At 46.1% G+C, this 15,258-nt stretch overlaps 1 protein-coding gene across 1 annotated transcript; it reads right to left on the bottom strand.

Annotated features, from left to right (window-relative positions):
* Positions 1-6,577: 6,577 nt before the first annotated feature.
* LOC112886647 (germin-like protein 5-1) lies at positions 6,578-7,643 on the bottom strand. The gene is made up of 2 exons (XM_025952606.1): positions 7,421-7,643; positions 6,578-7,340 (listed from the first exon to the last, which is right to left on the bottom strand). The coding sequence occupies exons 1-2, from the start codon at positions 7,542-7,544 to the stop codon at positions 6,799-6,801; spliced, it is 666 nt and encodes a 221-aa protein (XP_025808391.1). The 5' UTR covers positions 7,545-7,643; the 3' UTR covers positions 6,578-6,798.
* Positions 7,644-15,258: the final 7,615 nt, after the last annotated feature.

Below are 15,258 nucleotides of genomic sequence, written 5' to 3'. Positions count from 1 at the left end.
CCTTCCTGTTTCCCCCTCTGAGCTCCCGAGCTGCGTCGCCCTGCCTCACCCCGGCCACGCCGCGACGCGCGCACGCACCGCGCGTGGCCGCGCGCCGCGCCGCGCCGTCCTCCGCTGCCGCGCCTGCCCCGTCGCGCGCGTCGTCGCCCTGGCCGCACAGCGCCGCCCCCGTGCGCCTGCGCCCCCGCTCTGGCCCGCCCCTCGCCGCGCCGCCCGCGCACGCGCGCGCGCCGCCCGTCGCCAACCGTACTGCCCGCCGCTGCCTCCCCTGCCGCGCGCTCGCCCTGTGCCGCATAGCGCCGTCCACGTGCCCGCACCGTCGCGTCGCCCCGGCCTCGCTGCCCGCGCCACCGCTCGACGACACGGGCGTCACGACACGGCCGCCATTAAGGCTTCCCGAGCCGCTCACCGGCCCCCTCCCACCGGCCACCACCGGCCACCGCCTTCCTTGGCCTATAAATAGGCCGCCCGCACAGCCGCCCCTCCCCACGACCTTCACCACCGCACGGCCCCTTCTTTCCCAAGCTGCAGCGCCGCCGCCGCCTATAGCCCCGCCGCCGCCCTCGGTCCGCCGCCGCCCGACCTCCACGCGCCACCCCGGCCCGAGGTGAGGCCGGGGATCGGTTCCCCTCCTCCCCCTCTTCCTTTTCCCCCACCCCCTAGCCGCCACCGAGCCCCGGGCCAGCCGGATTTGGCCGCCGCCGGTGCCCCCTCTCCCCTCCCCTGTTTTGTGCGGGGAAGAGGAGGAAGAAAGGGGCCTTTTTGCCCGAAGCCCCCTCCTTTTTCCTGTAATACCCCAAAGGAACCCCCCTCCTCTAGATGCCCCCCTTTTGCTAAAAAGACCCTACTCTTTCTAGTATTTCGAACCAAACCCCTCGATTACGTAAACCTAAATACACTCGACACCTTTCAGCGTACCCTGAGTATTTCTAGGATTCGCAAATAGGTCCTTGTCCTTTCCGTATAGTTTCGAATATGCCCCTAGACCCTTGTTTAGTCCTTGAAACCGTCTTTAACTCATCATTTTATGTGTGAAACGACCTCCGATCGACCCGAAACTTTACCACGCCCTTTCTAGTATAGTTCTAGCCATGCCATTAAGAAACCACCCAAAAATATTACCCCTACCTCCGTAGCTAAATTATTTCCGATTCAAGCTCAACGATAAAAGCTTTTAATTCTTGTGCTTGATTGTGTGTCTGTTTGTTTGCGTCGTAGGACACGGAGTGAACGAGGAAGGTCCCGACTGTGACCAAGTGAACGAGGACCAGTGCTGCGACCCCGAACCCGTGGGACAGTGCTTCGATCAGGATTTCCCGCAAGGGTTTGACGATGGCAAGTTCAATTCCGCCCTTTGATGCATGTTTTTGTCCTAGTTTTTATAAACACAACCCGATGGCCTGTTTTATAAAATTGCATGGTTTTGCGTGCCGTAACCATGGTAGGATAGTCACCCTTGATATGACAACCATACTTTGACCACCTGGTTTTGCAAAGAAAGTGTGTGCGCGTGTGGGAAGGGATAAAGTGTGGTTTTGAAAAGTGAGTTAGACGGGATGGATGGCATTTCTGTGTGAATTGCCGTTGGTGTGCTCGTACCTGTGTGGTTGAGCGTGGAAGGGAGATATCCATCTTGTCACCCCTAAGGACCGAGTTGATGTGACATCTCACCTAGCTTCTTGTAGTGCGAACCACTTGACCGTTGTATGGGCAACGGCTTAGCATAAACCCCACTAGTTAGCCTGATAGCCATCAGGAGAGCTGAGAGCAACGGGTGATCAAGGAGAAGGGATAAGCTCTGTGTGACTTATGCCCCGGTTAAACCTCGGAGATAGGTCGAATGACCCCTTGATGGATCCCGTGGTGGCTAGTCAGGTCTAGCTAAGGTGGGTAATGGCTTTGTTGGGATCTGCACCGGCACTAAGGTGTTCGTGCTGTGGTACCCCACCTGTGGGTAAAGTTGCACACCTCTGCAGAGTTTAAAATCTATTCGAATAACCGTGCCCACGGTACTGGGCAAGTTATGGTGTGGTCACATAACTAGTGTTTCTCTCTGGGAATGATTGGGCTGGTGTGAGTTGTTTGGAAAGTGTCCGGCAGTCGTGCCGTGAGCTACGGCGGACGGGGAGTCCGGTAGCAGTTTAAAACTTGGATCCTGTGTGGATCAACACCGTGTGCTCCTTGGTACAAGAAAACTCGTTTTAAAATGCTTTTAAAGCAAACCCCTGCATACAACAGAGTTTTCCGCAAATGAACCATAACCCTATCCTTGGATTGTCCTGTGCATTAATTTCTGTTATACCCCTCCGTGGGTGTGATTGGACTTGCTGAGTACGTTTGTACTCACCCCTTCCTTACTTTTACAGTGGAAGACCCAGACTACATCCCCGAAGACAACGAGTAGGGTTTCGTCCTGCACCCAGTCTTGCCTGTGGTTGAGGCCACCGTTGGATTCCGCATGGCGCAAGACTCTGATGATCCTTTGTTCGTAGCTAGCGTAGTTGTGTGGGTTTTGGTTGTAATCCTCGCGATAGTGGCGCTTCACTGCCCATTACCGCGTAGAGTTGTACGGTGATGTACCACCTGTTGTAATAAAAGTGTTATCAGCCTCCTGGGACTGATAAAGTAACACTTTTAAGTCTTCCCTGACGGGGGGGGGGGGACGCTTCACACCTCCTCGGACTGCCATGTCATAATCCAAGGGCGAGGAAACGCAATTATCTTGCTCCTGAACCGTGCACTTGAAGTCGATTTGATCCAATGACCCGAAAGGCCTCACCCATGGATTGAAGGGCTCTCCTACATGCAAGACTCGGGCAAACACCTGAGAACTGCCTCCCTGGATGACATGCAAGCGTTGATCATCAAGTCGGTGCAATGGAGGGACAAGATGCGCCAGAGTCAGGCTGACCGGCCTCCAAACTCTCCGCTTCAGACATACGCAACCGCCACCGACACCAGTAGCACATCAGGGCCATCTAGGAGAAGGGTGGTGCCAGGCGGCCACCATCCCAGGCCGGCCGGCCTGGATGAGGCTTGCCGGCTTAGGATTGATGCAACTCCCACACCGGCTTCATCGACTTCATCCTTACCCCTCCTACACTATAAATAGGGGCGCACATCAACTTATAAAAGACACACCAAGGAGTTCTCTTTACTTATTTCACTTTTTAGAGTTAGGTTTAGTAGTTTGGGAGTTAGAGTCGAGTCGAGCTTGTCTCGGGATTCCGGAGTCATCATCGGAAGTCTGGTATAGCTCTTGTATCTTTCCCTTTGACATTTTATCAATATAATTTATCTTCTTTATCTATTCGAGTCAGCTTTACTTCCCTCATTTATTTATCTTTCCAAGTTATCCAACTTGTGTGCAGAAGTTCTTTCCTCTAGCCTAGGCTTTGTTATCTTTCTTGTCTTGTCGGGATGTTACCTTACGGGTTTTCTTGCCCGGACTAGAGAGTTCAAGTCAATTCCCTAGGTTGAAGGGGATTTATCTTGAAGGCCTCAAGATAAATCCTAACACCGAGTGCAGACGTGGTGTCTGGCTTAGTGTTAGCTAGGAAGTGCGTTCCACCCCATGAAACAGTGTGGTAAGCAGCAGGTGGTGAAAGCCCTGTCCGTCTCTTGTAGTCCACCATGTTCAGGTGTTTTCATAATAGTGTTGCTATTTGCTGTTGGACTCCCCTCTCATCCCTTTGTGCAGTCCTTCATCTCTCTGGCCGCCGAAATAAACTCTAGGTTTCCGATAACTAGTTAGAAGCAAGGTTTAGTCTAGAGAGGCTAGCTCATTAGTTTAGAAGTGTTTTAAGAGTCTTTCTCGCTCGTTGTCCTCACAGCTGCTTACCTTCTAAGGTTTAAGGTCTCCTGTGTCAAACGATCATGGCTTGGCCATTATCTTATCTTTTCATATCTTGCTTACCCCACTAAGTTAGTTGGTTGATATCTCTGATAAAGTTTATCATTCGCTTCTTTGATACTCTTTAACCATAGTGCTTCCCTGAGAAAATTTACAATACCCTGGAATAATCCAAGGTGAAGTGCTACAGCGGTGATTCTGTATGCTTGCGGAATACATATTCTATTGGGGATAAGAAACGCCAACAAGCATTTCTGGCGCCGTTGCCGGGGAAGCAATTAGCTAAAGATATTGTTGAATAGTTGAATAGCTAAATTTACTGATATATAGCCATCCCCTTGGATTCTAGCTGTTACACTCAAAATCCGTCGAAACGGAGTTATCGCGGATTGTCCTCACAAAATCATGACAGCCCTCCATTCAAACCCAATGGCTAGAAATGCCATAATTGTGTGTTAGAGTCGATTGTTTTAGCCCTGGCGGACATGAGCGGACCGTCTGTAGTTCAAAGAACTCGAACACACAAAACTACCCAAGTTTTGTCTAGGTCCAGGAGTCAGCCGGCGGAATGTCCGGCCCTCCAGGGCGGACCATCCGCCGTTCACGAGTTTCGCCCACCAGAACCAGCAACGTTCCTGTCTAAACTTTTAGTTTGCAGGCGGACCCGTTCATGCCCTCTGGGCGATCCATCCGCCATGCACTTTTCGGCTCAACTCAGAACCAGCAAGTTCCTATCCATGATTTTTGAAAGACCTGCGGACTGTCCGCCACCTTGGGCTGGACTATCCGCCACTTCATGTCAGCACTTGTTTTTGAAGCATAACATTACCATTTTTCAAAGATAGTTAGCCCTCATGCATGCAATGCAAGTGTTTGAGAAAGATGCCACTATAGAACCGATAAGCAAATGTACATTGACCTCTCTTGATAGTACGGCTATCTATCCTATTAATCCGATTATTTTTCATCCACTAAACACCTTATGACCGGTAAAAATAGAAAATCTCTATCATATACCTTTGCCTTGATCTTTTTCCTCAACATCACCTCCAAGTTTTTTCATGGCATCGATACACTCTCACTTTTCTTTTGGACTAACCTATACTCATTTCGTCTCAAGAAATTGTTAGTCCACAAATATTATCATTAATTACCAAAACTCAAATTAGAGGTCTACAAATATTATCACAGGTGACATGAAACGCTATCAAGAAATTGCTATATCTATTGGCAGGTGTAACAATGATGAGTTAGCGTTGCTACCGCCAAGACCCTGAAGTACGATAAGTTAGGAAAGACAGACAGTCAGCAAGAGGTTCTTTGGCATCCCGGCAACACGATGTAGAAGAAGAGACGAGATGAGCATTCATTCCATGAGTAGCTGGCAGAATCTCTGAATCTAGCGGCAAAACTCTTGCTAGTAGGGATACAAGTTATATTTATTTTAGTCACTAGATCGACCCAAAAACTTGATAAAATAAACTAGGATGGAATTGTGCGTAATTAATTTAGGAGAAGAAATAAACTAGGATGACATATGCCATTATAATTATTTAGTTAATCCATAAAATACCATTGGACATCCACTTGCATCCCTACTCGCCAGTCCCTTCCTGTTCTTTCGGGAATTCGTTGCGGTCCTTTGTATCATTATATTGGGTATGATGTATGAGTATGACTACACATACTGGGTAAAAAAAGAGTTTCTGTAGGCCCAAAGAATTTCTGTAGGGCGCATAAAGCTGAAATTTGATGGTTAGAAGATTTGCAAATAATGGAAGCCACCGGTGTAACTACACAAAGTGAACCCACTAAATCTACACTTGATTCTTCTTTGTTTTCTAGAAACTTTAGGGCATTTAGTCTAATGTATTCTAGTTCTTCCATGTCCTTCCTAACTAAATAATGGGTAGCATGAAGGAAAAAGAAAAGATGCGTTGATGTATCAGATACTCTGTCCTAGAACTTATGCCACCAAAACATAACATTTTGAATACTACACTATGGTACAAATTAATTAATGGTAAAATTATGTTTTGTATATTGATGCATGGCAGTGTCCAAACTCCAAAATATGCTTTTTCGTGGCTATATGAGACAATAGCTCTTCAATGTTTGAAGTAAACATGGATTGAATGCATTGTTGTCTTCTCCCATTGATGAAATCGGCGTTCTACTAATTACCTTCAATGTATGTCATTTGAGTAAATCTCCCGTCCATCTTAAGTAAAGTGCAGCTGATCTTGCTAGCTCCGTGGCATGGGTCCAGGAATTGCTTGATGCGAAAGTGATATTGCTGTGCTGTTTGTGCCTGGCACAGTTTCAAATGAGCAAAAACAAGAAAGGTTGATTCGCGTTTCAGCTGCACGCTCTTAAAATGGTCCCTACCCCAACGACATGTTCCCCCTAAAAGCATGGTACCTTGTCCACTTGCTCTCATTCTTTTGCGGTGTGCGGCATGCTCTGCATATTAACCGTTACGCGAATCCTTCATTAAAACAAATTAGCAGAATAGTCCATCTGATTTACATGTGTACAGGGGAGAGACTGTTGTACAATGTCAAATGTGATAGCATGAATTCGTCAGGACACTCATTACTTCGTATATTTTTTGTTACTTTTGCGGATAAAGTACCTTTCCGTTTCATTGGAGCCATCATATCCAATGCAGAACAAAAAGGAGGAACTAGTCAAAGTTAGGAGCAGAAGGATCACACCAAACACTGTCACCGTAATCAGTCAAATGATTGAATTTGGAGTGAACAAACAAGCTCTGACCCTGCACCTTATTACAAGCAAGGAACGCCAACTAGGCCTTTGGTGCCTGCTGCAGAGCAACATTACAGAGAAGAATGAGATGCAGAGTTTCAAATTGGTAGAGATACATGGAACCGAACAAGTCCGGAAAAGGAACATCGATTAGAAGCGCAAACTTTTCACATCACTTAGCTCTTTTTGGGAGCAAGTCTGGACTTGATCTTCTGCACCTCCTTGGTGCCAACCTGGAACGCCATGGTGAGCACATTGTTGGGTACCTCCGGCGTGGCCGCGAACAGCGTCATGGCGAGGGACTGCGTGCCGGGCAGCTGGCTGTTGAAAGCCGATATGACGGTGGCGGGCGCGTCCCCGTTGTTCTTCTGGAAGTGTACCAGGCCGCGTGGGAAGACGAAGACGTCGCCGGCGTTGATGGTCTTGGCGACGAGCTTGTTCCCGGTGGTTATGAAGCCGACGTCCAGGGTGCCCTGAAGGACGAACACCATCTCGGTGGCGCGAGGGTGGGTATGCGGCGGGTTCAGGCTGCCAGGAGCGTAGTCGATGCGCGACATGGACACGCCGAGGGTGTTGAGGCCTGGCACCTTCTCGACATTGGCGCTGGTGACGACGGAGCCGTAGGTGGTGTTGGTGTTACCGGGGGTGGCCAGGCCTTTGAAGTAGAAGTCGTCCTCTGTCACGGTAGCCTTGCAGGCGAACCCGTTCACCTTCACGGCTGCGCATACAAGTTGACATCGTATGCTGCTTCGTTCTACCAAGGACTAGAAAACAAAAAAAATGTGTTGAGCTACTCACTGGACGTGAGATCCGCGACGCAGATGTCCTGGAGCAAGTCGGGGTCGCCGGAGAGGGATGGGGAGGGAAGGAGGACGAGCATGGCGAGGACGGCAAAGGAAAGCGATGGAGAAGGAAAGGCCATTGTGAGCTTGCTCCTGTGCCCGTGCTTGTCTGTCTGAGTATTATGGCCAGGGGACCACCCCTTCCTTACTCCCTTTGTGGTTGCTCTGAATGGCCTTTGTTGGATGCTGAATTGACTGAACATATGGATGGTATTTATAACTGGTGGGGACGACGACAAAGAGAGTGATGTGAGTGCGAAGGCATGTGTGGCAGGATTGTCCTTTCACCCCAAGAAATGTGCTGGCCGTGCGCGTGAAGAGGTAGGAGAGGAGATTGCTGAAAGAGTACACAAGGAACAACGTGATAGGCTAGTTATTTTATTCCACTTGTGCTGATTTCGAACGGGAGCAGATTTGTTTGGTACTCGGAGAGGAGGATTGTTTGGTACTCGGAGAGAGAGGAGGATAGGGAATTGCGCTATCTATTGGGGAACTAAACAGCAGTACCACTGATGCTTTTTTCTACTTTGTGAGTCAGAAGTTGCCGCTGCATCTCACGAAGCCACAATGGCCTAAACACGGAAGAAGTTCCTCCGCTCCGCAGTGGTTGTCCTCTCATTGGGTCACATTACAACTTGAGAGACTACTGAATGCCCTAATTGCAGCGTATTAGAGGAAACCACTTCACGAAACAGAATGGTAAACTACTGAGAGACTTGAGAGACTAGATTTGAGGACATTACAACTCGGGTATGTATGGTTAACAGAGATGGTTTAGGATGATTTAGCTTACGAGTTGTATGCTTCATGTTATTTTCAGGGAATAACTTCATGTTCGATTTCTGCAACTCCAGACTGGACCGATCAACACTAGCGTAAACGTCAAAATTTGAGCCCCGCTTGCTATCAGAGAAGGATTGAAGTTATAGGATTTGTTGGGTTAATATTTATTTTCTAACAACATGTTTTTTAAAAAACTACTGCATAGATCTAATTTAAGGGACATACAAAAGTAAAAGCAGCAAATAAAATTAATTATTCAATCAATAAACTTATTTCTAAACCTTTGGATCCGAATTTTAAGTTGCTGCGTCCTTTTCCCCTCACCTCAGTATGTACATTTCCAAGACTAACCTTGTATCACATTGCTTATATCATATTGTTGGTATTTTTACCGATCACGAATAAATCTGCAAGCGTACAGAGAGACTGTTGTAGCTTTCACCTAGGAGTATTCCAGGGTATCGTATTTTACTAGAAAATGTGAGTATATTATCTAAGGCTCATGTTCGTCTAAAGGATAAAGGAAAGGGGTAGAGAGGATTTCTAAGGCTATAATTTAAGATAAAATAGAACTATCCTAATCGTCTACTTCGGGCTATTCGCTTCACTTGGATAAAACTTAGCTTGCTCAAGTAATACGGCACTGGGATATATCCGGGGGAGGGTTACGCTGGATGGACAACACTATCACCATCTGCCGCCTACCTCATCTAACCATAAGATATACTATAACCAATTGGTAAAATCTAGTCTAGACACCACATCTATAATGTCTTTTACTAACGCCAGAGTCGATCTTACTCTAGAGCATTCACTAAACTAGTGAACTGTTGATCCCGTAAACAACTAAGGAACTAGAAGTATTACTTAACTAAGAAACTAAATCACAAAAAAATCACGAACACTGACTTTGATAAACATCCGTCAAGGAACAAGTGGGAGAAGAGTGCCGATGAACCCGGCACTTCCCCGGCTTCCCCTCACTCTCTTCCTATTTTCTAACACTACCGAGGCAACGCTAAACTCCTGAGGTGAGCCTAAAGCTCGTATGTGAGAGTGAGAACTCAAGAGAGAGAAAGGTGTTGTGTGTGATGGTGTCTCAATTAGGACCCCCTCCCCTCATATATAGTGGTGAATGAGGGGGTTCCCGGCCCGCAATCTGGTGGGGTTCATGTAGCACCACCTTCTAGAGTTCACCAGGAGTTGACACGTGGAAGCTGGAGGTGAGGGGGCCTAGTGGTAGGAGACTGGTAAGTGGGACCTTATGCCAGTTCTTGGTGGCCCGGTCGTTTTTGAGGCGATTTTCCTTGGTTGTGGGCCCATGGACCCTTGTGCTTGCATCTGATTCATCGGAGAGGTATTGCCTTGGATCGAGAGTGTGTTTCCTTACTCTTGAGGTGTGTTTAGGTTGTCATGTGGGTCATTTAATTCTTGTGCATGCTCATGATTGGCCGGATGTTTGTCACTTGGATTATGCTCGCTCTGATGGGCCTTTTGATCCATGTGACGCTTAATGGTGCGTTCTGATTGGTCAGTCTTTCGTGCCTTGGATTCAAAGGTGTGTTTTCCCTCCATTTCAGCACGAGTTCACCTGCATACATATTTAGACCAGCACATATGGAATTCATCAGATAATATACCTATGCTAATGTTATCCCACTAATTTTATATGTATTATGCAGGAATTGACACTCTAAAGGTGATATGTAACGATCGTCAACACACATCCCTTTCAATCCTCAAACCCAACTCTATTCCTTGTCATCACCTTGGAGATCTTGCCCTTGTTGTTGCGTTGATGTTATCGATGTTTGAGTTGAACAAAAATTTATGCAAGGAGAAATAAAAAAAAGGAACAAACTTGTCAATAGTAATATGCTATCACTGTTTACTTTGCATCCACAACCCCTTACTATTAATGGTCTGCTTTCTCTTTTCAAATTTCTCGTCGCAAAGTGTCTATCTATTATCTTAATACAATAGTGTTAAAAGAAGCTATTACGTTCGTTGAGAGGGTCTACAAATTCCCACTCTAATCAGAAAAAGGAAAAATATACAACGTCGGATTTTATAAAAATCTAACAGTCTAGACTAACACAAAAATTCCATATCAAATATGACCAAATATATATACCATTGGATTTTATGAAGTTCTAACCGTTTAGACTGACCCAAAAAGTCCTTATCGTATATGACTAATAAATATACATATATATTGGGAATGTAAATAAACAAGGAAATTAACAACTAAATTTTATATGAATTGGGAAGCAAAATAGTTAAATAAAGAGTCCACGCCAAATTTAGTAGAAAGACCATATTTAATGTTCTATAGATTCATCTGTCGTAAGTTACCATAGTGAGAAATCCCCATGTAACAAGAGATACAACTCTATAATCTAATTTATTTGTATGTCAACATGTAAACTTTCTGCTTCACGGTGACAAGATATATAGAAATTGAAAGTTTTGAAATACGATAGGAATTGAAAGAACTAGGGGGTGCAAAACAACGTTTGGCAAAAAAGAATCTATGCACCCTCACATTGAAATAGTATAGTGGAATTAAAGCTCCTGATGGTTGATGCTTGCTGGCTCCAAATTGAAGCACGGGCAATGTCAATAGAGGTATGGCCGTCAAATTGACACCCGTTGTGGATGTAGAGAGAAATCTACAAAATTACCATATTAGTTGGTGGATGTAGAGAGAAATTAAATCTACAAAATTAGCAAGCATAGATCTAACAGATTTTTAAAAAAATAGATAAATTATAAAAATTTAGAAAATAATGGATTGGAGTCATATATGGATATTGTAACTTAGGCTCCAGATGGAAATTAGAATCCACATTGAATTGAATAGAAGCTACCATGGTTAATATGTAAATAAAAGAAAAAAATCAAGATGCGTAAATATATGCCATCTATCTATTAGCACATGGAGGAGCTCGCATCGATGAGGTCTTCAACTTTTATGATGATATATAAAATACAACCAAAGACAAAAAAATGTTATATTACTTTCAATGAATACTGAAAACTATGTTGTACATAACTAACTTTCCTTTATCTTGAAAATAAATTCATGTTCCATGCCATAGAATATGATGATAAAAGAGAGACGATATCTTAGCCTATTCCAAACTACTTTGATAAAAAATGATATGAGACAGCACCATTTAAATCAAGTTACTTTCAAGTAAAAAAAATCAAAATGTTGGTATAGAAAAATCTAGCTACCCGCGCTAATAGCGCGGGTAACCTTGCTAGTTTGTTGAAATACAAATGTTGCATGATAACATGCACTATATATCTATGATTTTAGCGGAATGCAGGTTTACATCGGGTTGGTAGCCAACCCAGTAATACCCCCATCGTGCGGTAACACCAGATATGTACTGTTCTTGTTCTCATCGTATCGGAGGTATATTAAGATTTGATTTGAGTAAATTGCACCGGCGATCCGTAGACCTGCAATTACACAGGTGTGTCATTTAGGTTCACCAACTTCGTAGGTTCGCCAACTTCGAAAGTATATTTCTGGATTCACAAACTCGTAAGGATATATCATTTTGGTCCGTCAACTCCGAAAATGTATTTCTGGGTCCACAAACTTTAAATTTTTTATTCACTGCAGGTCTATATATATCCACGTATGCACATAACGCTGATGGTACGTTTCTGAGACCGCCGACGTGGATTATGGCGAGAATTGACGCTTTGCCCCTAGTTTTTTTCTCCATCATGCCATCTCCCTCCTCTTCCTCTTGACCGGCCCTTCGCTTATCGATCCTGCCACTTGCTGGGGCCGCCTTATAAGGCCGCCGCTCGAGCTGCCTTCCGCTGTTGTGGCTAGAGCCACATCAGCGATGTCCGGTCATTTGGTGGATGTACTAGTGGATGTAGTGGGCGGGCCAAAGAGCGGCACGGATGGCACGACATCCCGTGCAGGGTTGGATCGGAGAGATTGAGAGAAAAATGAGACAAATGAAATGGAAGACGTATAGTTAACGTATCATGTTAGTGTTACGTGCATACGTGAATATATATGGACCTGTGGTGAATAATTTTAAAAGTTTGTGGATCCAGAAATGCACTTTCGGAGTCGACGGACCAAAGTGACGCACCTCACAAGTTTGTGATCCAGAAATATACTTTTAGAGTTGACGAATCTAAGTGATACATCCTTATAAGTTTTAAGGACCGTCGATTCATTTTACTCTTAAATTTTTTTATATTGTCCGCCAAGGCACCAACTCACAGCATGACCTCACCTTGACCTACTCACAAGATGACTGAGTTTGCCTCTGTTCTTGGACCTCCACACCAACTGCAGCTTAGGGCACCCGCGACAGTAAACGTGAGCTGCTCTCCATAAGACATGCCATTGCCACCTCAGCCTATAGAGAACACAAACGACAATGGCTCCAAAGGTTCATCTTTAGCACTGGATAATCGTGGATCTGCGTGTGTATTTTGCTTATCATGTTCTCCGTCTCATCCGGAACCAACAACTCGTCTCGTCAGCTCATCAGCAGCTCCTCCTCCGACGACGAGTATGACGAGGACTTCAAGCTTATCCTCCTCAGTGCGCACCAGCGCTCGTTCGCGTCGGCCGTTGGTGGCCATGCCGCCGGCCTCGTGCCCGCGGCGGCGGGCTAGCGCGTCGCCCGCTGCGGTGGCCATGCCGCCGGCTCCCGCGCCGGCGGGCACGCCGGCCTCGTGCGGGTCTTGGTCGCCGACCTCTGGCGCCGCCCGCGATAGTACGAGTTCGCCGGCGGCCTGGTGCGCCTCTCGCGCCGGCGTGCATGTCGATGTCGTGCATGTGGATGTCGCGCCGGCGTGCATGTCAATGTCGTGCTTGGTCGATCGCTGTGCAACAACAAGCAGGCAATACATGGCCGATGCATATATGGCCCCCCACAAGCTGCTGCTGACGTGAACCAAAGAAGGTCAAGCCCATATGGTACTATTACAGAAACAGTTTATGCTGGCGCCTCCTATCTTACGTTGCTGGCGATTGGTTTTGGCCACCGCCAGTACAATTGGGTAGGTGGCCAGCAGCTTACGGACTGCCAGCACTGATGCATCTGTGCTAGCGGGACACTTAAGTAATCGCCAGCACTAATAGGCACCATTTCCGCTGGCAAACGATTTAAGCAACCACCAGCACAAATGGCACAGTATATAGCTGCTCGTGCCATCTTCCTCCTCCAGCCCGCCTTCCATTCTTGCCTGAGAGGAGCTCATGGCTAGGTGGAAAAAGGAGAAATTCAAGAGGGAAGATTTTCTTCTTAATTTTTTTGGAGGAGTGGACTCTATTAGGTGAGTTTATACCACTTATCTTTATTTTGTATGCTTCTCTCAAGATGAACATGAGGAAAATTAGGGTCGGATTTTTTCATGAGAGAGCTCCCATGGTGGTTGTCCTCATTTTCATGTAAATGTAGCTCAATTTAGTGCCGATTCTCTCTTTAATAGAGAAGTGGCTAGCGTCCACCTTATTATCTATAATCAATTTGTAGCCTTTTAACTAAATTTTGTTGGGGAATGGAGGATTTTCATCCATAGTAGAAGAGAGAGGGATGGAGAGAGTGGAACAATGATCTATGTAGGTGTTTTACGGTCAAGCGTACTGAGGGATACCCCTGAGGTGGTAGGTTGTAGGTAGTGTATCGCCGAGACCTGAAACTCGAAGGTGCAAGGAACAGAAAATTTTAGATAGATTCTGGCCGTCGAGAGCGTAATACCCTACGTCCTGTGTGGTGGTTTGTATTGTCTTAGATGTGGTTTGGTTTGGAGGGGGTCCCTATCCATCTTTATATAGTCTGTGTAACATTCAGGTAATTAAAATTTGAAACACTAGATCTTAGTGTTAAGTGTACATGTGTGATCTTGTTTATGTGTGTTCAAATTGAGGTACAAAAGGAAAAAAGGGTATTTATATAATTTTGAAAAATATGGGCCTTTTAGTGCTAATTGGGTAAGAATGGGAGGTAGCATATAAACCTAGGAAAAATATAACACTAGGTGTCAAATTTATAACACCATAGGAAAGAAAGTGCAATAGATATGTTAAATCCTAAGAAAAATAGGTCTTCATGTGAAAACAGGGACCTAAATGTGATTAACGTAAAAACATGGATCCTTTTATGCAAAATTATTGAAGTATAAAAGTAATTCTTAAAGTTTACTTAGGGCCAAAATGTAAGAATACAAGTCATCATGACATTGCATGAACACTTGCAAATGTGTCCAAAATTACATGAAATCTACCTCAGTAAGGACAAAACCTATTCAAATTCTACCTTTGTTAAAAATTTAACATGTAAAGCTGTATACTTTGGATTTTTGAACTTGAACCTTAAAGCAATATTGTAGGGCTTGAAAAACTCTCCAACTTTTATTTTGGGCATTTCCTCATTAGACTTTTAGATTAGTGGAAAATTTTTCTTTACCGAGAGGTCCCTAGAATCTTTTAGTTTTGCACATAGGTCCTTCGGACCCCTCCCTCCTTTCTTCTTCCTTTGGCCCCCTCTGCGCCCCTGCTACTCCCTGCCGCCAGTGCAGGGCACCTTGCCGCCACCGCTGTGCCGCCGTTGTCACTCCACCTCCTACTTGATCGACCTCCACGCGTCCCTCTCCCCTTGCCCCGGTCCTATTTCCCCTCTCCGTTGTCCCCGTTTGCACACGCCACGGCTGCCCGGAGCTCTGCTCGGCCGCCACCTCGCCGTCGCCGTGGAGAGCTCTCTGCAGGATGCCAGGGCCTTATCTTCCGTGCGCAATAGCACTACCAGAGCTCCTACATCCCATTCCCCTGGTTTTTCTGCCAATTCCCGAACTCCAGCCTCGAGCTCCACTGCTGCCCCTCTCTTCTTCCACTCCGGCGGTTCCTGCTCGTCGTGGGTAGCCACTGTCGACCGCCCATTGCTCCCGCCGACCCCCTAGCAAGCTTCTCCAGCCTCTGCTCGAGCTCCCCAGCCCCCAGCCGCTCTCCAATTTCGGCCGGAG

The sequence above is a fragment of the Panicum hallii genome, chromosome 3 (genome assembly GCF_002211085.1).
Source record: "Panicum hallii strain FIL2 chromosome 3, PHallii_v3.1, whole genome shotgun sequence".
In the NCBI taxonomy this organism is placed as follows: domain Eukaryota; kingdom Viridiplantae; phylum Streptophyta; class Magnoliopsida; order Poales; family Poaceae; genus Panicum; species Panicum hallii.
Note: the sequence above shows the minus strand (reverse complement) of the source record. Positions and strands in the feature narration are given on the sequence as shown.